The 27,823-nt window shown below is 40.9% G+C and overlaps 1 protein-coding gene across 2 annotated transcripts; it reads right to left on the bottom strand.

The window, feature by feature from the left end:
* Positions 1-218: 218 nt before the first annotated feature.
* AZIN1 (antizyme inhibitor 1) lies at positions 219-27,101 on the bottom strand. 2 transcript variants are annotated; one of them, NM_001291662.1, is made up of 12 exons: positions 26,858-27,101; positions 21,079-21,216; positions 13,892-14,089; positions 11,683-11,856; positions 11,265-11,437; positions 7,647-7,781; positions 5,985-6,066; positions 5,095-5,169; positions 3,903-4,068; positions 3,244-3,362; positions 2,863-3,077; positions 1,567-2,237 (listed from the first exon to the last, which is right to left on the bottom strand). In NM_001291662.1, the coding sequence occupies exons 3-12, from the start codon at positions 13,991-13,993 to the stop codon at positions 2,126-2,128; spliced, it is 1,353 nt and encodes a 450-aa protein (NP_001278591.1). In that variant the 5' UTR covers positions 13,994-14,089; positions 21,079-21,216; positions 26,858-27,101; the 3' UTR covers positions 1,567-2,125. The 2 variants fall into 2 exon arrangements, with proteins under 2 accessions (XP_087913180.1, NP_001278591.1); XM_088057054.1 differs by lacking the exons at positions 21,079-21,216; positions 26,858-27,101 and adding an exon at positions 12,821-12,991 and having other exon boundaries at positions 219-2,237.
* Between the last annotated feature and the right edge of the window lie 722 nt (positions 27,102-27,823).

Below are 27,823 nucleotides of genomic sequence, written 5' to 3'. Positions count from 1 at the left end.
ACGACCATCACCACATCACACAGAGGCACAGGTATGTGTCAGACACCTCTGCTCCTGCACAGCCTTGTCAAGCCAGAGGGGCTGCAGTTGTCTAGCGAGCACAACAGGGCTACATCACTTCCAAGTACTCTAAAAAAATCATCCAGCTTTCATATTTTGTAAAAATTCTGCAGTGCAGTTACAACATAAACAGTAGCACATAGCAAATCAAACTGAAATACTGTGTTCAGACTCCAGGTTGGCTTTAATGACAGACTCTCTTCAAGTACAGCAAGTATTTCTGCTCTGACACTGCTGCATTTATAGAGAAATTGGTTTCTACTTATCTGTGAGTTAACATAAAACAACTTTTAAAGACCATATGACAATCCTGTTGGATTATCTAACCTTAGGCAACTGTAGTTGCATTTAGTCAAAACCCACAAACCTTGTCTAGAAAGACCTCAACAGGTAAACTGAAGAGCTTATAACTGCTTGACATGGATCAGCTAGTAACTTCAGTTAAAAAAAACAAAACCAGGAACCCAAACCAAAACACAGACTTTCCCCTCTCATCTACTCCCTTTCCACCTGCACATTTAATTACAGTAGTATTTATTTCTTAGACTGCATCTCCAAAGCATAAGCCATTTTGTATCACCTAAATGGCCTGTAAAACTGGTCTGATTAATCCAAACTGAGAATTTACTTTCAAGTTCATAAAGTTTCATAAAATCTTTGCTCTAGAGAGTCAGAAAATAAAATCTCCTACCAGCTGGCACTCATGTAAAATACACTTGCAGCCAAAGGGTATAAATTTTTCCTCCAACTAAAGGGTTTTAAAAAGTCCCTTTTGTCTGTAGGATGCAGACCATGGTGCATCATGTCAAAACCCTAAAACCCCCTTCTCCTCCTTCCCCCAGTTTTCAAGTAGGGAAAGTTAAAGTGAGAAAGTAAGCAAAGGACCTTGAAGAAATCAAGAGGCTGCAGTAACACAATAAAGAAATTCTGACCAGTTCAGGCAGTTCATTACTCAATGCACGTGTACGTGCAGCAGTCTGATTTACCTTTACATTATGGATACATTTAAATGAAGTCCAGTGCAAGAGAGCATTTGAAATTTCTGTAGTTTTACAGAAAGTGCAGCCCTCCCCTAGAGTCAGCACTATACAGAACTAGCTGAAGTTGAAAGTTAAGCCTTTTCAAATAAACACAATTAAAATAAGAGCCAAAGGTTCTGTGACAACATGCAGATTTGGACTAACCCATGCTGCCTCAGGGCACTGCATGCACACGAGCTGGGACAACCTCTCTGTGCACACCCATGCCTAGTGCAGGTTAGCTGGTTGGTGTGAAGAACTGAATCTAAGGTCATGCTCTAAAAACACACCACAAATTGCCTTTTAGCCTTCCAGGAACTTACATGACTTTCACTTCATACAGATTGAACAAACTTAAAAAATTTTTACTGTTTAACACAAAGCTGAACTGGTGGGCTTGGGAAAAGAAAGTTTCTCAAATCAATCACATATACATCTATTTTATAGCTATCTGCCTAGTTTCTCCCAAAGTTAGCCTGAAAAACAGTAAAATCTACACAAAGTTTTATTGCAATCATACAAGGGATACATCACAGGTCAAATACAACAAATACTATGATGCAATTTTACATTTATTAAACTACAGTTCAAAGCACAAATTTACACATTCTAAATACACTAAAACATCTAATGAAGTCACACTGGTCTCCCACTGACATTTGATATATCTGGGCGAAAGACAATAACTTTACAAGACTTTTCTAACAGGAATCCTTAGTATAAAAACTGTGTACTTGTATGTAAACTGTTGAAGAACCCAAGTGATGGGTTTCCATCTCCACTAAGTCATCCATTTTGTTGCATATTTAACGCTCAGGGGTTGAATGAACTTGATTTTAAATTTGGACACCATTATCTAACCCTCCCACCCCCCACTGAATTTAGCTGTAGCTTGTTTTGCCTGGTCCCCATTACTATTACTATTTTTTCAAGTTTTGAAGAGAATGAATTGAATTCAAGACTGTTCCATTTCTTCCACATTGGAATGTTGACCAGACAAACTACAGACTTGCAACTGCAGGTCTAAATGAAGCGTTAATGCCTGTTTAAGCTGCAGTGGAAAAGCGTTCTTCCGGGCTCAGCTGAATGCACGAAGGCACAAAGAAGAAGTTCTTCATCAATGTGTCTGAAGCAATCCCAGCATCTTGCATCTCATCCCTGCAGCAGGAAAGGTCAAGAGATGTTATAGTACGTTTTCAGGTTCAATTTCCCCTCAGAAACCAGCCTCCACACAGCATTTGAAGCCAAATGCCCCTGTGTGGCTTGGCCCCTGGCTTGGCAGAAGGGAGCCCAGCTGTGCCAGTGCCTGGCACACTCAGAAATGCTGCCACTCTCCAGGGCTGGGAGCACAAGGCCCTGCCTGCCTCAGTGCAGGAATGCATTACCACACTCTCCATCACCACCAGAGCATCATTGCCCTTCCTGCCTATGATGGTGCCAACACTGTACACAAGCTGCAGTTACTTGTATTAGGAAAGCTCAAAGGTTGACATTGAACAGCTTTTGTTAACCCAGCAAGACTTAACAGCCGCCACTGAACTCACAGGTGAGATCAGTCAGATATTTTGCTTTCCTTTGTCACCCCTAAAGTAAAGTAGGCATTTTATCACAGATCTCAGTTTAGTCTCAGCAGTCAGACAGAGACAAAAAAAAAATGCACAAACTAAAAAGGCACATTCTTGCACTCAGCATTTTCCTATATTTGCCATTGAATGTAATTTATAGGTGTACACTTCTGAAGGAAGCAAAAGCAACCATGCCACTATCAAGATAGTTTACTTACCAGTCACTGAAAGACATCATGTAGTAAATCAGTGGCTTCTGATAGTCGTTAAAGGTAGACTGTTCACCTAAGGTACCAGAACCCATATTGTCAAAGATCAGCCAATCTCCAACGCTCAACTCGGGAAGAAGACACTTTTCCACAATTTGATCAAGCTCATCACAGGATGGACCCCAAAGGCTGCTTGCAAACAGAGGCTCATCTTCCTTGTATTTCTATATGGAAATGATGAGGCAGTTCAGGCTTCAGTTTATTGAATAAGAAAATTTTCAAATATACAGAAGGTTAATTTATGTAATTATATATGTATCAAGTGTTAAATATATCTTCAATAATACAAGCATAGTAAGGGCTACCTCTGAAGAATATAAAAGGACTCACCTTGTGAACCTCTGGGATAGTATTCAGTTTCTCAGACAATTTACTTGCAAAAGAACCATAAACACCATCATTTATGTAATATGTAAATACTGGTTCATCATCATTCCTGGTTTGCTCCACTGGAAGTAAAAAAAGAAGTTGCCTTGCATGCATGTTTTGTCATAAGTAGTCCTTTTGCAATCTAACTTAAGTCAGCTGCTTTCTCCTGACAAGGGGGTTCCATATATACTGGAATGGGAGAATTACAAGCAGAGTAATCTGTATGAGACCAGATTATAAATTCAGTAATAACATTAAGTGTGAGGCTTAATAAAATTAGTAATTTCACTAATAACTACTGCTAAGAATATAAATCCAGAGAACCAGAGAAGTAGCTTGTTCTGTGACATGATTTTTTTATGTTATAATACAGAATATTTTTATGTTCTAACACACCATATGTGATACACCCAATATATGTTTAACCTAGTAAGGATATAAGAAGCATGACAAAAATAAGTGAGATACACAGATAACATATGTTATTCAAAACCCAAAAGGCATGTTACAGCGCAAGAATTAGGGAATGCACTAAATATATAACAAACTAGTCTATTCCAACTAATGGTGGGCAGTTACCTGTACTGATTCATAACACAGAAAACAAATCCAACCCTTACCTCCAGAAGGAAGAAGTTTATCATACTCAACAGTCTTCTTTGCAATGACATTCACTGCCAGTGTAAATGCAGATGAAACATAGTAACATCCAGGCTCTGCAATCACATCAACACCAGATTCCTTAGGAAAGTAGACATCCAGCAATGGCCTGATGACATGATTAACCTGGGAAATTGAAGTCAGAAGTAAGACCAAAGAACTCAGCTTATAGGTGTATCAGACATACATGCACTTCCAGTCAGCAACAGGTCTAGTCAGCACACCAAATGCATTCTCTAGTCCTCCATTGTCTGAGAAATGCCTTTATCAGAGGTCCATAAATTATAAGGAAACATGTAAGAAAACTGATCATTCTGCTGAACACTGAAGATTGAGAACCATGAGTCTGAGTACCACACAGTCTCTGTTACAACCAAAGTTAAAGCTCTCCTACACTCAGACTATAATTTTAATGCCCATGCAGCACAACAGATAGTGTAAAAAATTACATATGAACCCACAAGAACAGGCAAAGTGATCAGTTCTGAATACTATTATATTAGGAACAAAATTATTTAATACTAATGTTCTTAAGGCAGATATTTGAAGATTAACAGATATTTTGGACAAGTAACAGAACCATATTGAGAGAAAAGCACTGACTGCTGTTAGTAACTCCTCACTACACCACTTTCACTGTCCTGAATTAATGGAGTCCATGTTTCAGACAACAACCCTGTAAATTTGGTATCCTGTTTTATGTGCCACTTCATACTAAAGATGGTACTTAGGCCAAATCAGAGGCCAGCCAAATCAAGACCTTTAGCTTTCAGTTCTAAAGCAAAATACTGGAAGTTTTCATCCAGTAGCAACAGAGTTTATGGTCCAAAGCATGCAAGAGTCACCAGCTGAACAACAACAGTAAAAAACAACTTGAATTACTACTGCTAGGGTTGCTTCAGATAGTAATTTAATCTCTAACACCCTTAAAATCAGCAGTCACCCAGGATGATCAGGATTAAAAAGAAGCAATGATCAGCTCCAAGAACTGATTACACTATCTATGATCAAGAATACAAACCCAACTAGTGGGATCTTGAGTTACAGTCTAACACAGAACTTAAACCATGTTTTAGCTATCAACTCAATTTGCAGTTTAAACACTTCCGTTTCTTCAAAAGTAAGAGTTTCAACTTCCAACACATTGCATACCTCTTCCAGCTGAAGTTCTGAGCCTGTGAAGCCCCCACCAATATCCAGCATATTCATCTTAAAGCCAAATTCTTCCTAAAATGCATAGGCAGAAGGCAAGTACATGAACAACTGTAAATGCAAAAGTATGTTGTTGCTCCTTACTGTGGTTGTTTTCTGTGTATTTAAGCTTTTGAAAATATTTAGCTGAGTACATCTAATGAGGGAGTAAGGGCATAGTACAGCTCCATTACATCTAGCAGTAAAGCACTGGGATGTCAGTAGAGGCTGGTTACACAATTCCTTGCAAGTCCCACAGCAATATCAACTCTCATCTCTTGGCTTTTGTTTTATTCAGACAGTAATTGCTGAACAGGCGGTGGCTTCTGACAAAAGACAGCTTTAGGATTTTACAAATTTTGTGACAAGACCTTTACAATGACTTTGCACAAAGATCATCAAGATTGTCATTTTTATTGCCCCCATGTGTGACCAGCTAAGGCACTGCAGTAATCAGAGTAAAAAGACTTGCAATCTTCATTTAGTTTACAAACTTCTCATACCACAATAGGTGCCAGCATATATAATTGATCAACTTCAATGTAACCTAAAAGCATCAGTTGTGTATTTACAGGACTGAGATCTGAATATCAAAAAGCCTTGACCCAAAGTGGGAAACTAATTTGAACAGTATGCAAGGCTACTGCCTGTCAGTGGGACAGTATTCATTACCACAATTAGACAAAGTTGATTTTACCTCTACCACACATCACAAAGGAATATTTAGGCCCTAGCGAAAACTTCCACCTCCAGTGATTTATTTTGAAAAGAATGTAGTTGGCTTGTTAGTATAATTGGAATAGAATGGATTCTCTACTGCAGCAATTGCATGTATGCATAGATCTACTTACAGCCATGTCAAACACACATCGAGCATCAGATATAGCATGAATGTACGTTTGCAGATCCTTGCAAGAGCCTGAAACATGAAATCTGAAAGAAATAAAAACACACTAAATACACTGAACCATGCAGCTTTCAGACCAAACAAACTGTTTCACCATATAAAAGAGCAACAGAAGCAATTCATCCTCAAGTGTCTCAAAACAAGCTTAAATGATAATACAGCAACTGTCCAAAGAATAAGCTCAGACAACCACTGTCTTCTATTTCATTGGATTTGTACTTGAGAACTGTCTTCCTCTTAATCCTAAGAATGTCCCAAAGTAATCTCATCTTTGAGAAACAACATTACTGAATTTTTTCTGTCTTCAATATCAAGGTGGATAAAAATTGTTCTTCAGTAGGTGACAAAGCTGCAGAGAAATACGGATGCCTGCCACAAGCTCCTGAATCCCCTCCTGTTCCTTGTTCAAAAGATTCAAGTACTGGCATATGCAGTTAAGTCACTGAGGTGCTAAAACTAGTGTCAGCATTCCCATGGGCTTCCTCAAGAGGAGTATGGTCTGCTGGTTTTAGACAGACCATACACACACCCATGCCACAGTGTTGTCCTTGGTAAACAGGAACTTTTGCAAGTGTTAGACAATGGGATCCTTCAAAAGAAGTAAAGAGTTTATATTGTTTTTCTCTATTGTTATTCTCCTTTAAAGAATGCCATTTTGAGGCAAAGGTCACTTTTCAAACTTCTGTGCATGAATCCACATGTGGATTTTAAAATTATTTAAATAAAAATAATGCACAAGAGCCATGTGATTTTTATAGAAGTTGGTTAAGACATTATACAAAGAGGAATGTTTTCTCAGTAGTATCTAATTTTTTAAGACATTTGCAGTTTATGCCTTAACATCCATTTCAAGCAGATATACATCAAAACATTTGTTGTTTAAATCATCAAAATCTGGCTCAACATTTTTTTACTGTCTTGATCACCCATTTATTTGTTTGGTTGCTTTCCTAAAACAGTCATGAGCATGTGATAGATTTGTAGCTGAAGGCAGACAGAGCAGACTTGTGCCTGCATTTTTCTCCCATATAGTAAAATATCCATTAAGCTTACAATTAAAGTATCACAGATCATTAGTCCAAACTAAGAACTCTAGGATTCATTCCTACTACTTGCAAGTCAAAAATGTATCTGAGTATTTTGTCTTGATATGATCAAAGAGTGACATACAACCTTAACTTTTACAAAATCTGACCCCCATATTCAACGTATTCAAACTATCCAACCTATTCCATATGCTGTACTAGCACTTCTGTTATGATGCTTACTGCTGGAAAAATACAAATTGAGTTACCACAGAAGTTCAAGAGTACAGTTAAAGAATAGGAGAGGCTTCAAAACTAAGTTTTCATGCTGACAGAAGGATTTATGATACTTAATTTCATATTGTTTTGATTGCTGTCATAGTTACTTTGTTTCTTACTAGTTTGGGCTTGCAAGCAAAAGCTCATGACTCTAAATTGATGTGATACTGTTTGTCTAGGGTTTTTGTTGATTTTTTTTTTATGCCTGCAAGATAGTGTCACTGGGGAAAAATCCTATTTTACATCTTAGGTACCTCATACAAATATCTGCTCAGCCAGCAGAGGACAATAAATTTACTCACTTGACACCAACTATTTGGACTCCCAGCTCCTTAGCACATTCCATGAGGTGCCTACAGTTCTTCAGGGTGGTGCCAAACTTCATATTCATCTCCTCACCAGCAGTAATATCTTCTGTGGCAATGTGCAGTAAGAGCCTAAGAGAAGGGGAAGATGATTGGGGCAGTTGGTTTACATCATCAGCACATGTGAAGCCTGAAGACTGTCAGAAGTGTGTTGATTAGGTTGTCAGTACTCCAGCTCCAACGATGGATGAATCAAGGTAACCTAATAATAACAATCCTGTACAGAGAAAAAACTAGCAATTAGGGGCTAAAACATGGAGCCAACAAGGACAAGGGATTTCAAAATGCAGCAACTAAGACTCTTGTAGCAGCAAGAGTCTGTTGAGTGCTGTAATAAAAAATAATGTTACCTTCTAATAAAGAGTAGTTTCCTCATAAAATCAGTAAGACTAATATGATTTTTCCCATCTCTGTCCTACTCCCCAGCCCAGAGGTTCCCCTTCAATCACATGTATCAGATTTAGTTAAACTTAGCATCTGGAGAACACCAGGCTGAAAGCACATCTGGGCATATCACATAACATCCCCTTCTGGCCAAGCACATGGACCCAGGATGAGGGGGTAGGGTGGTCAGTCCATTCCCTGCCCCTTCTTCCAGGACACTGCAGAGCAGGGAGGCAGCAAGTATTATCTCTTACATTCTTATGCAATGGGACATCTTCCTCTCTCTGGTCAAAGCCACATTTTGGGTAGGTCTGGCAAACTGCAGTGGCACTGCTGGCCTTTTTCTATGTTAAAGTAACACTTGAGGGGCAAAGGTACAGTGACATCCAAACCTCTAGAGACATACCCCCAAACCTCCCAAATTCAAACTGCTGTCCACTGAGAAAGTCACACCCCCACAAGAGCAATTAATAAGTCATGCAGTAAACTAAACAAAGGTGGTATCATGACATACATGCAGATTGGACAGAACACATTGCAGTTAACCAGGGTGAGGAGTGTAAATGAGTAGAAAAAACTCATACCCAGAGTAAAATAGCTCTTTACAAGACAGGCAACAAACAGAACTCAGCCAGTTGGCCTAACATCTACCATGACTTCTACAAGTATTTTCCAAATGTTTCATGGTGTGTTTAAACCGAATTTTGTAAAGAGCAGAAAGTCCTAAGTTCTCACACAGGCTGCCCTGCAATCCTTGTTAATTTATACCACTTCATCTTGAGAAACAAGCATCTCATTTCCTGCTTCTCCACTAGCACAGAAATTTCTGTTCAAAAAATCTGTAGTCTGACAACATTTTGTGAAGCATTTGGAAGAACGTCCCGAGTGTAGCAAAAACTTATAACAAGTCAAACACTTTAAAATGCAATAGAAAAAATCAAATCCATACTCTGATTTGTAGGCTCATATTAAGATTAGTCAAAACCCTCCTTAAAGACATCCAATGTTAAATTTATTGTCCAATTGTTACAGTAGCATTAAGTGAGTCAAGATATTTTCAATCAAAACCCACTAAATCTGACTTCTAGGAATCTAGCAGGATTCTTCCTCCTGGGTTTCAGCCAGTCAAAGCAGGGCTAGAGGGTGATGTTGTGCTTACAGAGATTGGTTTTACGTTTTATTGTTAAAGCAGCATTGATACTAACAACACCCTTGCCTCTACCTAAGTTCTTAGGACACCAAAAAGCTTAGCAGTTAAACTTTACTTGGAAAAATCTTAAAGATATAATAAAGAAAAGCAATACCTAAGCACTCCTTCCTGGCATTTTTGATCTTAAAAAAAATTGCAATTATTTGAGTTGATAACAAAAACATCAGTTACAAAAAGAGACACTTCCACCCATTACTGAGTTTAGTGCAATAAATTTTTTAGCTACACATTTCCAGAAAATTAGAAGAATCATATCTTCCTAAATGATTTTTTCAGCCAAAACACACTGGTTTCACCCACGTGAACAACCCAGCTCTAGCAAAGCACACATAAGGAAAACAAGGCGATATATATAGTGGCTTTGACTTTTTCAAATTATGCCAAGGAAGAGAAAAGAAAAAAAAAATCTGTCACTTGAGCATCAACATTAAAATGACCTGAATAAGATAATTCTAATAAAATGAGGAAAAATATTCTATCCAATAAGAGAGACCATATATCTAAAAAATTTAGACATCAAATTGCAGTTCTTTGGTAGAAATTGAGTTTCTTGCCCTTGGTAAACAGGAACTTTTGCAAGTATTAGACAATGGGATCCTTCAAAAGAAGTAAAGAGTTTATATTGTTTTTCTCTAGCTCATGATACTCCTTCATCCTTTCTCCTTGATTTACAATTTCTCTGGCCCAAGAAAAATCTGCAACCTAACTTCTCTTGCTGTGGATGTTTTCACAGACAGTATCTTCTTTAAAGAGGTTGTTAGAATAATGGAAATAAATCAACATAAAAGCTAACAAAACTCTGAAGCTACTAGTGAATAACAGGTAAAACACTAATGATTTACCAGGCAGCTTTAGCACTGCCAAGGCTTTCAAATCCACAGGGCTAGCAGTTTCAGAAAAATTTATCATACATCACATTTTTGCACAGAAATTTGTCTCCAGTATGCAAACCACAGACTTGCATGAGGATGAAGTGCAATCACTAGGAACAACAATATTAAATCTTGTAGACTTGAACAAACAGAAAAACTATCTCAAATAAATACCACCACCCCCCAAAAAACAAACCACCCAAATGAAAAAAAACCCAGTTTTGGACAAAGACAAAATACTTTAATCATGACTGTTCAGAACCAAGGAATTTGTAAAGGATATCAGGAATTTGGTTTCTCCAATGACATTTATGGAAAGCTATACCTTGAATCACTGCATAGCACTGTAACATTCACTTAAGCTCTGACTCTGTATTTCTTACAGGCATGGCCCAAAGCTAAAGCATTCACATGTGAGGGATGTGATGTTAAATGACATGAGTGCCTATCAGGCTCCAAGAGACCATTATACATTGGCATCAATAAATTTGCCATGAATAACAGTCACATTATCAGCTCTGATCACTTTTCTACAGAAAGCAGCTGAGCTAATAATAAAGTGATTGAAAATAGAAGAGGAGTCAAATTTCTCACTGTTTAAATCCTGTGGAAATACCTGTAGGGGTATTTACTAGACCTGCAGAGTGTGCCCAAACCCCAGATAGGATCCAATGCACAGGGTCATTTGTTGGTAGCTCAGCCCCAGTTTCAGCCAGAGCCACTAATATCTGAACAAAACTCCCTGAAAGATAACACTGAAACCAAAACAGAGCAGGAGGAAGATGTATTCGCAAATGATGAAATGCCAGACTTCTGAACTTCAATCACTGAAACCTTTACATGAAGATTGCCTTAAAAAAAAAAAAAAACACTTTCTCCCAAGATTTCTCCCAAATCAAGGGCCACTGTATTAGGAAGCCATCAGTAGGAAAAGATGCAAAACAGCTGCTTTCAAAGGAGACCGAAGAACAGATACAAGTGATTTGTACTAAAGAAGCCATGTACTTTGCTTGCAACTCAAACCACCCAGAACACAGGCAAACTAAGTTTCCTCCACATTAAAAGCAAAATCAGAATTTTGACGCTTACTTGGCATTTGGATGGTTACGTGAAATTTTCTTCAGCTCAATATCATTATCACAAGTCATGATGTTTATCCCAGCTTTTGCTGCATACTTGATCTGAGAGGCTTGCTTGCAAGGATTTGTGTATATGATGTTCTCAGGAGAAATGCCCAGGTCTTGCACCAATGCCATTTCAGACTGAAAAACAGGACCATACCAGAGTTTGACAAAGTGCACTGAATTTTTATTAGGTGTGCTCTACTACCACACTAAAGAGAAAACTATCTACTGCTTCTAGGACAGAAGTACAGATTTTCAACAGCCAGTTACAAATGAGTTCACAGTTCAAATTTTATTTATAATTATGGCACTTAACACCAAAGAGATGAATTTAAACCAGCAGACATATGAAAAAATAAGGCACACAGGCAAGAAAAACTTACTTTACTGGAACATGCAAAACCAACACCAAGGGTTCCCAGAATTTCGAGTACACCTGGAGTAGAATTGCATTTTACGGGATAAAATGGCTTTATGGGTGCCATCACATTCTGCCATTGTATGTTATTCCTTACAAGCTTTCCAAGGTCACCAACATAAAATGCCTTTTTTCCAGCCTGTAAAAGGAAGAATAGGAAAATAAAATGTCTGAAATTGTAGGTTTGCTGTCAAAAAAAACAGCCCAAAGTCTTAGAGAATTATGTACCTTTTTTTTCACCCTGCTCTTAACTTTTAGACTTGACCTTGAACAATGTATTTCTGTTCACCTGGCAATTTGAACTAGTTTAAAAAAAATCAAAGGGAATACCTACCACTTCAGAGATACTATAAATGCTATAGACAATATTCTGTGATTCCTGAATAAAAGACTCTACTTAAATGCCTAATGCTGATCTTAGCCAAAAATCCAGTTTAAGTATACATTTCTTGCAACTTTTTATTTTCAGAAGTCTGCAGCTATTTATAGGAAGAAAATCCACTGGGATGAAAGCTTCCACAGTCTCAATGTAATTTATATCTCCTTGTAGAAGGAATAAAATCTGATGCACTAACGTTATTTTAACATCCAGCTAATAGCTTGTTTTACTGAAATTTCTCTATTTTAGTTCAGGAAGTCAATTTTGAGACTGTTCTCCACATCTTGTGAAGAATTAAGTTTAAAAGGTATTTTAAGAACTAGACTCCACATTAAAGGTGACAGAATCAAGTACGTAATCTTTAAGAAAATGCACAGACTTCTCTGAAACTGTTAAGTTCCTTTTGCACATCTGTTACAACACAGGCTTTCTCAATATCAGGTCATGATGTAGGTGTAGTGGATTGAAATGCAAACAGATCATTCCAGATTTGTTCATAATGTGCACTCAGAAAAACTACTCTAAGTAAATGACCTACATAAATCAATTAAAGACCATCACAAAAGATACGAAGGATCTGAATCGAGACTGTACATCAAATGTTAATTCCAGCACTTGACTTTCACAGATATGAAACTCTATATGTTGTGGATTATTTATACAAAGTCTTTATTTCTGTTTAAAAAACACAAATAGAAATTCCATCGGGTGGAAGCATACTGACCCCCTGTACGGGTCACCAGCAGGAATGGGATCTGGAGCTTTAGATCCATGGCACAGGCCTCTACCCCTTGAGCTAAAGGAGTAAATGAAAGCAGCAGGAGGCAGCTATCCTCTGTGAGCCAGCCAGTGGTTGGAGACATGACATGTTGCCAGTAGTTTACCTATTTATTTGCTAGACAGAAAAAGAATATTAGGAATCAGGATTTGGGAATCCTACACCTGAGTTCAGAAGGCCTTGGAATTTAGCTATTGCTGTACCAAAGTTGACCACTTGCACATGAATATTAGCTCTGATTAATCAAGGGAAAAGTGAGCAACTCACAGGTATGGCATATGAAGAACACAAGATCTGCTTAATGAATTTTTTTTAAAGTTTGCTCTTACTACAACTTTGTCTACAGAACAAAAGCTACATCTTCCTGCCTCCTCCTAAGAAATGAGTGAAGCCTTATTAAAAAATTACTATTGTATACACAGAATTATTCAAGTTTCTTTCCAGCTGGCTGCTAAACTTCAGTAGCTTTTACACCAGTTTGCCTTGAAAGATAGCACCTCACAATGTGCTTGTACCAGTTTCCAGTGGGGAGAAGGGCTACAGGAAGATGTATAAATATAAACCATGATAGCCCACAAAAAAATTAAACATGGCTTTAAACTGGCTGAGCATCCACATTTGTCAGAACTCTGCCACATTCTCAGGGAAAGAACAACAAGAAGGTTCTAACTGAATATACCCACTTGCACAATTTCAGGTGCTTGATCTAAACTCCATTGATAATAAAATCTCTTGAAACAATGAGATGGGAATCTGTATTTAATTACATCAGCCAGACTACTTTCCTGCTAGCCATACTCAGGGAGGTAAGAGTTGATGCCCAAATTTTCCCAAGAGAATTCTACCCAAAACAAGAAAACAGCAAAGAAGCAGAATTAGAAGAGGAAACTACTTTATAAGCTGAGTGAGGCTTAGCTGACTGCTCCACTGCTGCTGTCAGCTCATCAGTTCTAAAATACTTTGACCTAGTTTGAACACTTAGGGAACTAAATCAAAAGATCTGGAAAGCAAACTTACATGAGTATGTTCGTAAATACAGTTGTCAATAACATCTGCAAGAGTTGCTCCTTCATCCAACAGACCAATGGAATAATTTGCATCCTCAAGAAATCCTTTCATCTCAGCCGTATTCCACAAAGCCGACAGTCATAAACCAAGAAACACAAGGGATGGGCTTCCAAGCCTTATATCCGGGTCCTTAAATTATGCAACAAACTGTACAAAGAAAATATGTGTCAAAGGAAAAAGAGGCACAAAGCATACTATGCTGCTGTTTAAAAATCAGCTTTCTACACCTGATGTCCTACAAACAGTAACACACCCACCCCCTACAAAAGCAGAAGATGTTTTTACCTGCTCACCCTACACTTGTCAGAGATATGGATATGGATAGAACAATTCTACTGAAGCCAAGAATAAAACAGAAGCTGGGTACTTTAAATCTGATACTTCCAGAAACAACTGATGCAAGGCTGCTCTTGAGAAGAATTCCAGACTGTATGCACACTGATCTGCACTGAGTTTATGCAAACTATGAAAATACTGCAAGTGCAGCATAATTGTACAAATTCCTCGGCTCCGTTCTTCTCAAGAACAGCATCTTTAGCAATGCCAGCATTCAAATGTGCAAATGGAAGACTGCCTGTAATAGAACATTTCAGAATGTTTTAAAAAACTTGTAGATTATTGATTAAATTGATATTTGTGTTAACATTCTAGTTTTTTTGATGCTAATTTATCGCCACTGCATTTACACATTGTATTTATTAGACATTTATTTTGTTATTCTGCTCATAACATTACCTGCAACACTTCAAAATGTTAATTGCAATAGAAGTTAACAAAAAGAAGCCATTAGGCTAGACATAATTTTAAAATAAGTGATAAAGGTATATGTAGAATTGTTATTAAAATGAAGTAACAGTTACAGTCCAACCTTATTTGCATCTTTCTTATCCTCAGATCTTCACTGCAAATTAGCTTAGTAGGTAGTAGTTTATACAGTATTTTCCAAAAGACAACCTGAATCACCACAGTCCAAACACTGAAAACACTGTTAAATATAATCTTAGAATGCAGATTAACTATTTAATCACAAGTAAAAATCAGCAGAAAATTGCTAACAGCTGACTATATACCTTCATTTGCTTTACTTGATGAATAGAACAATCTGCAGCTTACATTCCATTAGAGTTGTGGCTGTTGTTTAAAAACATCCTATTAGCTTACGTCAACCCACTGACCACGTTTTTATTTCAACTGTCATCTTTATGACTAACACAAGATGGATCAAAACCAGCTAGCTAACTAGACTCCTTCTCTAAATGAAGACCTAACTTTTTTAATCTCTCAACAGAAGTTGTAAAAAAAGTGATAGTTATTCTCTAAAACCACCTGCACTTAAGATTTACAATAGCAGAATTATTTTTCTAATTAAAAGTATTTATAGAAACCACAAACATTACAGATGAAAGCCAAAAATACTTCATTAGGACTATAAAAGGTAAGATAATTTTGGCTTCAAATAATCACAGGGCCATGGTATTAACTGTCTCATGTTACATCTATCACCTCCATAGAGTAAAAAAAAAAAAAAAATTACACTATTTGCAACATAGGTTTGGTTAATGTTGTCAACAATATGAACAAAGTTACTTTGCTGTAGCTTAATATTACCACAACTAAGCAGCAGTTGCTGCTGCTTGTCATTATGCCAAATAATGGGAAAGGAGCCAACAGGGTTTTTTATATGCTTTCTGCACAACTCAAACATGCCCCCTATGTTTGTTACAAGAGGAATTTACTGCCAGGTGAACTAACTCAGTGGCAGCAAGAACATTCAGTTCTATTCAGAAGCTGAATGATAAAGACAAGTACACTGGGTAAGAAATACCTGTCTCTCGCATATACAGTGAGTCCTATGATTATTTAAGGGATTCCTGAGGATCCAAAATAATCACAGAAGAGCAAGATAATGATCACATTGATCTAAAGATTTAATTAGTTATAAAAACAATGACTAGGGGGTAGACTATAATAACCAGAAGTCCTTAGTCTTAACTCAGTATGGGACTAACAGCTAAAACTCCTTAAAAAAATACCACCAGTGAACAAAAGAAGCTCGTGAACTAAGTTTGCCTTAGAATCAGTCCGACTAGCATGAACACCACAGTCATCTTCGTAAAATATCCATGGTTTTCAGAGGCAGAGGACCAAAAAGGTTGAGTTAACTTTTCCCCCAGAAAGAAATGCTGGCATGAGCATTTTGCTGGATTTTTTTTAAGGAATTACTGTATATACAAGGGTACTACTTAGCTAGATTTTAAAATTTTGGTTGAGATTTTTTTCATGCTAGAAGCCACTTCCTATACTCTAAAGCATGCAGACGGTCAAGAGTCCCTTCCACCCCAGATCTACCCTTCTGGAAAGTCTCAGCACACCCACTAGAACCAGTCACAGCCCTATACAGATTTTCAGACTCACCAGACACACACAGCTTAATTGCTTGTACCTTGTACTTCAAATGAAGCACCTCAATCAAACCAACTGCACACTTCTCTTTGAGTGTGGGTGTTCATCTGAGTTACAGTTGAGTAGATTTAAACTAGTTGTTTAGTACTCTTAAAAGAAAGGCTTTTTTTCCTAATTACTGTGGTGTCTGTAGCTTTCAGACAGATGGTATAGAAGAATAGTTTTCTTCAAAAGCTGCCCTTTTAATTCTGGGGAGACTTTGTTCAAGCAAAGCATAAAGGACTCTTTACCACCAATTCCCCAAAGCCACCACCATCAAAAAGAACAATTATCTAGTAAGTTCATTTTGATGAAGATTATTTCCTAAGACTCATCTGCTCATTCATCAAAAGGCATCTTATGGTCAAAAGGCAGGGACCAAAAGGAATATGTGCTACTACAGATTCAATGACAAATTTGCAACAAACCATAAACAACCTGATATAACCTCTCCCAGGCTGCTAAACAGTGATTGCTTTTTCTAAGTACATGCCAGACATGGAAGATTTTCCATTTAACATAAATTGTCATGTAGAAAAAAAACAAAACTAACATTTGCTTGACTACAGTCCAATTTCCCCTTTTCTGAATAAATTACATCTCCTCAGTCTTGATAGAAAGAATATTCTACAAAGAAAAAACAAATTCCTAGAAGCACTGCTAAAGCACCACTACAAGGTAGTGGCTAGAGAAACATTTCTTTAAGGGGTCAATACCTTACAGTGGGACTTGTGACTGCTGTCACCTTCTGTCCTGACTGGTTCCCTCCTGAGGGGGGAGGAGAATCACTGATAACATTTGCAGAAGGAAATCTAAAGGATGGTTTAGGACTTTTAATGTCTGTAAGATGAGTCAGAAATCATTGGAGTAGAGTTCACTCCTTGCTGGAAATGCTGACTTGCTGCAAGTCATTATTTGACAGACTTGGTGCAGTAACACCACCCATTTTCGCACCTGAAATGTTTGTCTGCACAATGCTCCAGGACATATTATTTTAAGTCAAACAAAAGCTGTCAAGTGGTATGAGACTTCTACATAGGCATGTAATTGCTTTCTTTGAAGTAAGCGTTACATCCTCAGGCTTTTTACCGTTCAACACAATGACTTCCCAGATGAAGAACTCTAAGATAAGTGTACATATTTAAATACTGCAATTACTGCAGACATCTGGAATAAAAGAAAATTAAAATTCTCTGAACAGAGTCTAAACACACATTTGTCACATGTAAGCATCCATAACATGCAATTTTCATTTTTGTTTTCACGTTGTCCAAACTATTATCATTTGGTCAAAGAAAAGTACTTAAAAAAATGCCAAACATCTGTAGGTTTGCTTCTCTCATTAAAAGCTTCCTCTGCAAAAAAAGTCTCTGCAAACCAAACAGGCTCCAAATAATGTCTTTCAACCACATCTTATTAAACAGAAGTATTTATGACATAACACTAATGCAAAAAACAAAGGGCTAAAACCACATTATTCTCTCATTCCTTTGCAATACTGGGGTATCTTCAGGGGTAACAAATTAAAAAAACCATTGTCAGTAACACTGGCAATTCAGAACAGAACAGGTATACTAGAAAATACAGTCCTCTGTTTTCAGTAAAGGAAATACCTATTTATAATTTAAATTAAATTATAATTTTAAATTATAATCTATAAATATTTAATTTAGATATATTTAAATACTTAATGTATAGATATTATAATAGTATATATAAAACATTTGATTTATAAAACAATTTTAATATATTAAATTTATAATATTTCTAATGGCAGTATCTTAAAAAAAATATTCCAATATGCTACTTCACCAAGTTGCATCACTGTAATTCAGTTAGCTGAATGCAGCCACTAACCAGGGGATGGAAATGCTGAAACAGGTGTCTTTTTTTGTATTACTCAAGTTATTGCTCAGGACAAATCCACTGAGGGTCATAGTACACCTTAGGTGAGTTGCATCCTACTCTACTCTCTCAGCAACAGTCTACACAGTGAAGTGAGCAATGTACAAAGAACAATTCTGCTGAAGCAAAGGGGGAAAGCGAAGGTTTTTCCATTGATACTGGAAAAACAGTGTCTCATCCAGCATCCTCTACAGGAACAAGAACCTCCTTCTGTGCTCTTGAAGTTTAAATATATTATTCAGACCCAATAAGCTCACAAAGCTTGCAAAAGAATGATTACTCTTCTAAGTGCACATATACTTTGTGGAACCAGACCAGCACTTCTGTTTTATAACAGTGAAGTCACTTCCTTATCCTACCTTCTTATTTGCTCAGTCAGTGTCAGTATTTGGCCTCCCCACTGCCCCGTAAGACTCCCAACTCCCAGCCCTCCTGCTCCCCCAACTGTCACCAGCTCCATTTACACAAAGAGCTTCCAAAGTTCACCAGCCCAGACAGCTACTGCTTCCACTTGGCATAGAGAAGGCTTGCTAGTACATCAGACTTCCATTGCTAATTCCCAGCATTTCTGCTCAACCAGATGTGGCAATACACCAAAGTGAATTTAGAAGAGCAAGACTTCAGGCCATGGTTGCTGGACTTCTCAGGGAGTGAGAGCTTGAAGAACAGACAGAACTAAACCCCAAGTCTTTCCCTGGCCAGTGTAACACAAGGAAAAAGTGAGATGGAGAAAATCATAAAAAGGAAGCGAGTTTAATGGAAATATAAGTACACCTTCAGACAGAAGATTTTTATTTTAGCTCCACGGGAACATTAACACATGACATTACAGTTATATTTAAAAGCTCACTTGACCTTTTTCCCATTAAATCACTTTGCAAGTTGAACAAGACTCAAAGTACCAATTAGCTCTCTAACTTACGTCTTAGCTGCATTTGAGGCAATGACCTGTGCTTCAGCACACCAAAACAGGTACAGATTTCCTGGCAAACAGTACTGCTGCCTACATCTAGCACTGCTTTCAATACTGAATTACTTCTATTGTGCACAGTACGTTATTGCTGAACACGTAATAGATCCAACCTCAAAATAAACACACATTATCTGAACATTCAGTTGCAAATAAAGCAAATCCAGTGGCATTTCCATTCTAGGGCAATCTATACCTTGCATCATTTGTCACAGCACAGGAGCCTACCAGTTAGAGAAAGAGTATCTCAAAGAAGGTACCAGAATAGCCTTCACCTCAAGAGTAAGGCTGTCTGTCACAGCCAAAATTCTCTTCAGAACAGTTTTAGAAATTAAGATGCATGTGTAGTACCTTAAGATTGTATACTTCTTAATTGTTTATTCACTTCTTTCTAACACATCTTCTGCCTTTCCTACCTTTTTATTACTTTATTCCTGTTCAAGTGCAAAATGTCATGCAGAAGTTCTAGCCACATACAAGAGTGAATGAGAACTTGAACTGAACAGGAGAAGCAATTTTCTCAGCTATTTTGCTTATAAAAAACACACCTAAAACATAACAGTGATATTCAGAAAATTCTCAGTGCTAGCTGAATTCACTTGAATAGAGTATTCAACTACAAAGAACCAGATATAATATATGCACTTAATTCAGTAAGTTTCAAACAAAACAAAGAACATAACCTCTGGAGATAAAGCCAGAAGTCAAATAGAAGATAAACCAAGCTCATCCTGTGCCTCAGCAACTGTGGTATTTTCAAAGAACAAGTTTATCTACATTAAGTACCTTATTAGGAGGCATACTAACACAACTGGCATTTAGAATCTTTGTGGTCTTTAAAAAGTACCTGGCTCAGTAAGATATACTTTACCATTTGTAAGTTCTACATTAAAAAGCATTATATAATTTATAGGTACTAAGCCAAACAAAAACGCCTTCAGCTAGACAGGAAAAATAATACTGTACAAATACTGTGTAAAGTCAGCTTAAATGCATTTGTAATATCTGACTTAAGACCATTGTTAAAAACCACATAAAACTATTTTAAGTTAGCAGAACATGATAACCACACACATTTCATATGTCTTCTGTGCTCCTTAAGATCAGCTAAGTGCATTCATTTGTTTCCCATTATCATGGTCTTTTTTTCCTTCAATAACTATTTGCCACTTCAAAATATAAAGGCATTTATAACTGGCACACATTTTCCATCCAACACTAAATTCCACATTCTACTGTAACTCCACTACAACTATTTGTGGAAGTGGATAGTAATTAGCAAATAATGGAGACAGGCATTTGGGAAGGCACACCCTTCATGATCAGCATTAGTTACTGTTTACAATAGCAAATTTTAACTATTTCAGTATAAACTACTCTAAGAAACTATACAGTACTCAGCAAGTCACGAGTTCATGTTAACAGTCATGCAGTCCAATTCATTACTTCAGAATTATCACTGAGAGACTGAAGTAACAGCATTTTATTTCAGGATTTCTGCAGCCAACACCCTAATTCAGAAAAGTAGCTCTATTTACCAAGTATACTGCCGAACTTCATCAGATAATTGTACTGAGAAAGGTGTCAGGCAAGTAAAAATTTTAGTTCCCCCACCATCCTGAATCAAAGTCCTATGTAATTTAATCTACATCCTATGTAATATGCATGACACATTACATGTGACATAAGTCATACTACATGATTAAGTCCTGTGTAATAATCTACATCCAGACAGTTATCTTGCTTACCAGAAAAAAACAATACAAGCTGTATTTTTGCAAGTGCTTATCCTCCTGCCTACGGATAAAGAGACACTTACATGGACAAGTTAGGAGATGGAACCCTACTATCATCAGCTAGGTTCCCAAGGTGGCTCAGCGTTGAAGTCGAACTGCTCTCTATAAAGCACTTCTCCTAAGCCCTCTGGATAGTTGTAAACTTGATCAGAGATTTTGCCCTGTAGAGAGAAAAATGCACACAAAATAAATTTCATAGCCAGAACAGAATAAAAGCTTTATCATAAAACATGTAACAAATGCCTTTTCAGTAGTGCTTTTAAGGAGGCTTGCAACACCCCACCACAAAAGTTTATAATCACATGAAGCACACAGTTTTCAGGAGTTTATATAAACTCTGAGCCAGAATAAGTCAGATATACAAAGAACTGCTAAAACACGTGAAACTGCTTGTACTTACCTTCCACAGTCTGAAAGGGAAAACTTAAAACTAATGGCAAAGAGCTCTACATGATCCTGCTGTAGGGTAGTATGCCTTAATACTGGACTACTCTCCCAGAAGTGTTTTTAACCCTGTAACCACTGCATTCTTCCCCTCCCCACTTCCCTTCTATTTTAGAATTCCCTCGCCACGTTCCTTCTCCCTCTGCTGTGAATGAACACGGCATGTGGGTGAAAAAGCTATGTGGGTGAAAAATAGTGCTTTATATAGTGAAACTGAACACCACACAGACAAATCCAGAAATGAGCAAGACAGGAAAAACAAAGAAACTTATGCTTGCCTTCAGGAATGAGGAAACATTTCAGCTGGCCCTTAAAGGCTATTACACACATCACCAAAGCAGCATTTTAAAGTACAAGGCTAGCTTATTCAAGGTAAAGCAATCACACAAACCAGTACAATGAACATAAGAGCAGTCAAGGAAACATTTATTAGCCCTGTTGAGAAGTTATTCCTCCAAAAAGCAACAGTAATTCTCATGGAATTAAATGCACTACCAAACTGGTCACGTGTAAACCCAACATAAAACAAAGTTTCTAAAAATTCACTGTGATATATGGCATGAAACATAGAATGTACCAACCTACTGTAAAAATAAACCTTTGCTACTTTCTTTATTACGTAATAATACATGGGCTGACTACAAAAGCCTGATTTCTGGGAATCACCCTACACAAAAGATCTTCACAGCCATGTTAGTTAAACCCCTGAAATGTACTTTTCCACTTATTCTTGCTATTGGAAAACTAACCTAGTACACTCTATGAAGTACTGCATAACGCACAGAGGTAGTGCAACTTGAGGGTAAGTGTTTCACAGCAACTCCCACACAGCAATCCCTGCAGCTTTACCACATAAATTAGCATTTACTAGCATGCAACATTAAAAACAAACCTCAATGCTTCAAATTTGAGATATAACAGAATTTTGCCAGCTAGAATTAATGTGTATGTATTAAATTTAACCTTATCCTTTTCTTTTACTGAAGCAAGAAGTCAGTAACATTTAGCTCTGCGCACAACAGTTTTACAAAAAGGTGCTGCCAATGTTTAAAATTAACTAGTAGTTACACTACTTCCTACTGCTGTTCTGATTACACTCAAGAATTCATACAAATTTTCCAGTGATAGGAATTAAGTTTACCTTCCTAGCCAAACAAGTCATTAAACACAAGTGCTTCCAGGGAGAGCACACGACCTTCAGTGCAACACTTAAAACACAGTGCTTTAGCCAAATGCCACCTGCAGTATCATACCAATAAATATTCTCACATGTCCCAAGGAGGAAAGTTTACAATGAAAGTTCCTGTGGAGCAGGAATGAAACCCAACAATTTTCTGTAGCAACAACTTTGAGCTGCGCAAGTTCTGTCTTTCAGAACTTTTTTAAAATGAGATTTATCTAAAGGATCTACACAAATATATACAAAATAGTCTGACTGCTCTCTTTTGTGCAGCTTTGCCACTCCCAAACATTCAGAGGAAAATGGTACAATTTGAGCCTTTCCAATCACATTCATTTTAGTCTGCTTTAAGCAGCAGAAAGAGGTATTTTGATGTAGAGGAAGAGCTGGGCTACCATTTTAAGTAGAAGTGTATTAGATGTCCATAACCCATAAGGGCAAACCCGGTTTTACAAAAACTGTGTATGTTATCAACCACAATGAAGCATTCATTGTTTAAGGGTTTTAAAGTAGGTATAAAAGTATTCTTTGCTAAGCAGTGAGCTCTGAGTTGTGGGAATAGTCAGCAAGGTAGCACTGCCTTTTAATGTTCAAATGACACCTATATGCATGTATTTATCTATCATCTGTTGGTATACTCTACTAGCAGGTTCCTGAAGTTTGACCACAGCTCAAGGAACAGTCACAACTCACCTGAGGACCCAAATCACCCCTCAGTTGTCCACAGAACATAGTTTTGTCAGAACACCTGCATCCCTGCAGCAAGCCCTACAAGTGCCCAGCAGGGCTGGGCTTTTTCCAGTTCACTGGCCCCCTTCAACTCCTCATGTGTGATGCCAACAGGCCTACAAAATTTATCAGGTATCAATTTATTTTCTTAAAAAAAAAAAATCCACTGCATCTGTTTCTGAGAAGAGACCCTGTAATGGCTTAAGCTAAAATATCCATTAACCAAACCCTAAAATTCTAGAATTACAATGACCTTGCACATTCACACTGAGTGACAGACTCAAAGGCACCAAAGTCACTCTGGTTCACAGAAAAACCTAGGTATTTTTGAGATACATTAAACCTCCCACAGATCAGGGAGAAGACACTGTAGCAAGGAGATGCCCAAGGGGGATAGCAGGTCCTGAAGGAAGCACAGGTCCCTGAGGAGCTCTCCCATGAACTACACTCTTGTTCCTGTGCTACAGCAACAGTATTTGGAGCTGAAATTTACCATTATACCCAAATTAGCGCACTACTCGATTAAGCCTTGCTCTCAGGAAAGGACAGTCTTAATTCTCTTCCAGAGCACTCTGTCTCCCCTTTGAGAGATGGAATCATTTCCAGTAGCACTGCTGCAATCACACACCTGCAGCAGCCATCCAGGGAGCAGTGAGAGGCACAGGCTGCAGGTTCAGGGGTGGGCTGCAGTGCTGAAAGGCAGTAATCCTGCCTCTTGCCTCCAGTAAAACTGTGTCCACAGGAGAAACATTCCCACAGCTGTTCACCACCCAACAACACCCTCCCCCCTCCCAAAGACCCTCCTTTTTCTGCGTTTAACAGCCTTCCCCTGGAGCTCAATGCCCAGCAGGAGGGATGGGGGAGAGCAGGCCGCCCGGCTGCCTGCCGGGGGTTTTGGCCTACAGGAGGCAGAGCAGGGAGCTCACCACAGCCAGAGGCACACGGGGAAGGGGCTGCCTTGTCACAGGCATCAGCCACAGCAGCAGCAGCATTGTTCACACAGTGACAGGAAGGAAAGAACTAGACTGGACCAGTCCAGACTGGAACTAACCCCTCCTACCATCACCATTATTCACAACCCCCACCTCCCCCCAGCACCACTGCCTCCCACGTTTATCCAAGGAAGAATAGTGGGCAAGTGCAGTGTCTTCAGAGATTAAAATCCAGCAGCCAGGGAGGGCAGAAGTGGGGCAGGACTACCCCCAACCCACTCGTACACAAGAGACTCAATGCCACATCTGACTAGATGGTAGGCAGATCTACGCGGTTTTATTGGACTTCACACTTGGACTTGTTTTCATTCAAGGCGGCTATTACTGACTGCAACTACACAACTGCACCCTGGTTAGCCACCGGAGACTGCTGCAGAGGTCTGAAACGCAGTGCTCCTCCTGCCTGCAGGCACAAGGCAGCTGTGCAGGATTTTGTACTGCAGGAGATGCACTTCAGATAGGCTCAAAAGGTTTAAGCTCACTTTCTTCCCTCTTCACCACAACCAGGTAACCCCCAGCACACACAAACATCACCATGGGCTCAGACTCATGACTGGAAAAGACCTGCAGTGCTGTCTAGTACCCAGCCATAACAGCATCCTCTTTAGCTTCACCACAATCCTGCACTTGCACCGTCCCACTTATGCATGCATGAGCCCACTTGCTCACCGTGCCTTCAGCTCCCTTACCACCAGGAACAGACAGACACCTCTACTGATCTCCACCACTCCAGTCTGCTGACCTGCTACCGAGCAGGGAACAACGGCACTGCAGCCAACACACACACACACTCCGGATACCCCAGCATTCAGGGGCACGCACTTTACACACACAAATTCAGCTAGCAGCTGAGCAGGAACCAGACTCTCTCCTCCATACTTTCCAAAAGCCACCAGTACACCAGGGGTCAAATGGACCACAATACGTAGGCAGAGGCAGCCAAGCCAGGAAGGTTGAGCTCAACCAAGATACCTCCAAAAGGACCGGCAGCAGCAAACCTGCGACTGCTACACTAAGGGTCTGAGCAAGGGGAGAGAGAAAGGGTGCACCCGTGAGATAACCAGGGAGCTACTCCCCGGGCAAAGGGAGGGGACTGCTAACGGGAGGGAAGGGCTCCCCACTTCCACATGCCGGGTGACTCCACGGCCCTTCGGCGTGAAGGCAGTCCCGGAAAGCGTTACTTGTGCAATACCCTTACAACTCATGCGTTGCTCTGACAGCTGGCGCTGCCACCCTGCTCCTCGGTGCGGCCCTTGTTCACCATACCGAGGGGGACAGGTGAGGAGGCCTCGTGCAAGCGCAGCTCAGGTGAGGGGAAAACTGGAGCACGGCAGCGGGAGCCCGGATGGATAATCACGCTCACAGAAGCACAACATGGCCCCTGAGAAGCAAGCGAGGAGACGCCGCGGCCATGCCACCAGCACTTCTCCAGCCTCTGCCCCCGTCAGGCTGCCCAGCGCCGAAGCCTGTCACACACGGCTACCTCCGGGGGCTCGGGGGAGCTAACAGCGTGTGGGTCACACCTGGAAAGGGACTCTGCAGCACCGGCACCGCAGCCGGCGCTCCCAGCCCAGGCAGCTGCAACAGGGCACGGGGCAGCCCCTCTCCCTGTGGGATCCAGGCAAGGACGCCCCTCGCTCCCAGGCAGGGGCGCCCTGCGAGGGGCGGCAGCGCCCGCCCGGTGGGCGCAGGTCTCCAGCCGCGGGCACTGCCCCGGCTGTGAGGGGGGAGACACCGTACAGCCCCCCTCCCCCGGAATCCGCCATGGTAGGGCGGCCGCCGAGCCCCCGCTGCCCGCAGAGCCGGCGGCCCCGCCGCCCTTCCGCGTCCCGGGGACTGCGGGAAAAGGGGACCGGCGGCACCGCCGCAGCGTTCACCCCGGTGCCCGGCCTCTGCTCCCGCCCCGTCACCGCTCGCACGCAGCGCTGTCCGCCATATTAGCGCGGCGGCCGTTGACCCTCCGCCCGCCGCCGCCGCCACCCTCCCGGTGTGTGGGTCCCGCTGCCCGCCCGCTCGGGCCCCGCACTGCGGCCCCGCACCGCCCGGCACGCCGGGGGACAGGGGGAGCTCCAGCTCTGACTCATTCCGCCGCTCTCCATCTGCCGGCGCCAGTGGCAGCCGGTCTCGCCCCACGCCGCCGGGCGAAGAAAGGGCAGCGGGAGGAACCGGCTCCATCCCCAAACCTCCCCGGCAGCCACCGCCACGGTACTGCCCGCCGGGTGCCCCTCCATCCTTTCCGGGCATCAGGACCACCGCTCCCCGTCCCTCCCTGCACTGCTCCGAGCCCCAGGCCCCGGGCAGGGGGAAGCCCCTATCGCTCCCGCCCGCCGCCTGTGACCACGGACGCTCCGGGCCCGTTCGGAGCTTGGGGTGGGCGTCGCCACCACTTCACTCCCTCCCTCCCGCCAACTCCCCCACGGGCGGCGAGAGCCCCAGGACCCCCGCTAAGGTACTCACGTGAGATAACGGCCCGAAAGATTTGGTAAATCGTCTTCTCTTTTTAGGCGGAATTTTTAAAGAGGGATGTGGGAACCTACAGCAGAAATACAGGCGGCGGCAGCGGCGCCTTCCAGGGCCATAGGCTGCGGGGGCGGCCGGCGGGGAAAGCGCAGCGCAGCGCTGGGAACAGAGGGCACAGGCAGAGAGAGACAGAGCCGGAGCGGGCCGGGGGCTGCGGCAGCAGCGGGCGGAGGAGGGAGCGTGGCCGGTGAGCTGCGAGCTAGCGAAGACACGGAGAGAGAAGAAGGGGCTGTCGCCTGCAGGGCTTTTATAGGGCGGGCGGACTGGAGGGGCGGGACCCGGGCTGGCGTCACCGCTCCGGGGGCGGGACCCGCCGCCTTCCCCCGCCGCGGCGGCCGGAGCGCGCTGGGCCGGGGGAGCGAGGCGTGTGTCCCCGGCGGGCCCCTCGCTCTGGCTGGCACCGAGGGTGCTCCTGGAGCGATCAGGTCTTTGGTTATTTTCTGACACAAGTCAGGGCAGGGACACCGTCAGAATTCCCTCGGGATACCGGGCAGGTGGTTACCATACTTGTCTTCACACGACATCTGGCATCTGTGCTTCTGTCATGGCTTCCACTAACCCGAGACCTGTTTTGTGTCACTACGGCTTTGAGCAGGTGGAAAAAGAACCCAGGGTTTAATGGTCAGTCAGAGGCCTCCTTCACCGTGTTAACACCAGCCCGACAGCTCGCCCTGTTTCCTTGGGCATTGATAAGCTGCTCATAATGCTCACCAGAGGAAACTAATTACATTGCATAGCTGGCAGCCTCAGTCTCCCAGCAATTTCAGGCCTTCAAGAATCCTGTAAGTAAATACATGAATGGAAGGCTTTAGCTGACCCATATAATTCACACAGAGTTTCACTGAAGCTCTGGGACATCTTCAGCGCACCTCAAAGCCTTTAGTTCTTTCATAACAGCCTTAT

This window comes from Pseudopodoces humilis, chromosome 1 (genome assembly GCF_049639895.1).
Source record: "Pseudopodoces humilis isolate 2021_Gansu_Grassland_sample_001 chromosome 1, ASM4963989v1, whole genome shotgun sequence".
Lineage (NCBI taxonomy): Eukaryota > Metazoa > Chordata > Aves > Passeriformes > Paridae > Pseudopodoces > Pseudopodoces humilis.
Note: the sequence above shows the minus strand (reverse complement) of the source record. Positions and strands in the feature narration are given on the sequence as shown.

Excerpts from the sequence above, each read along its gene's own strand:
- AZIN1 (NM_001291662.1), bottom strand. The coding sequence starts at position 13,993 with ATGAAAGGATTTCTTGAGGATGCAAATTATTCCATTGGTCTGTTGGAT. Across the intron at positions 11,857-13,891 it reads GTATTTACGAACATACTCAT|GCTGGAAAAAAGGCATTTTA; the intron begins GTAAGTTTGCTT and ends TTCCTTTTACAG. Across the intron at positions 3,078-3,243 it reads CTATCCCAGAGGTTCACAAG|AAATACAAGGAAGATGAGCC; the intron begins GTGAGTCCTTTT and ends ATTTCCATATAG.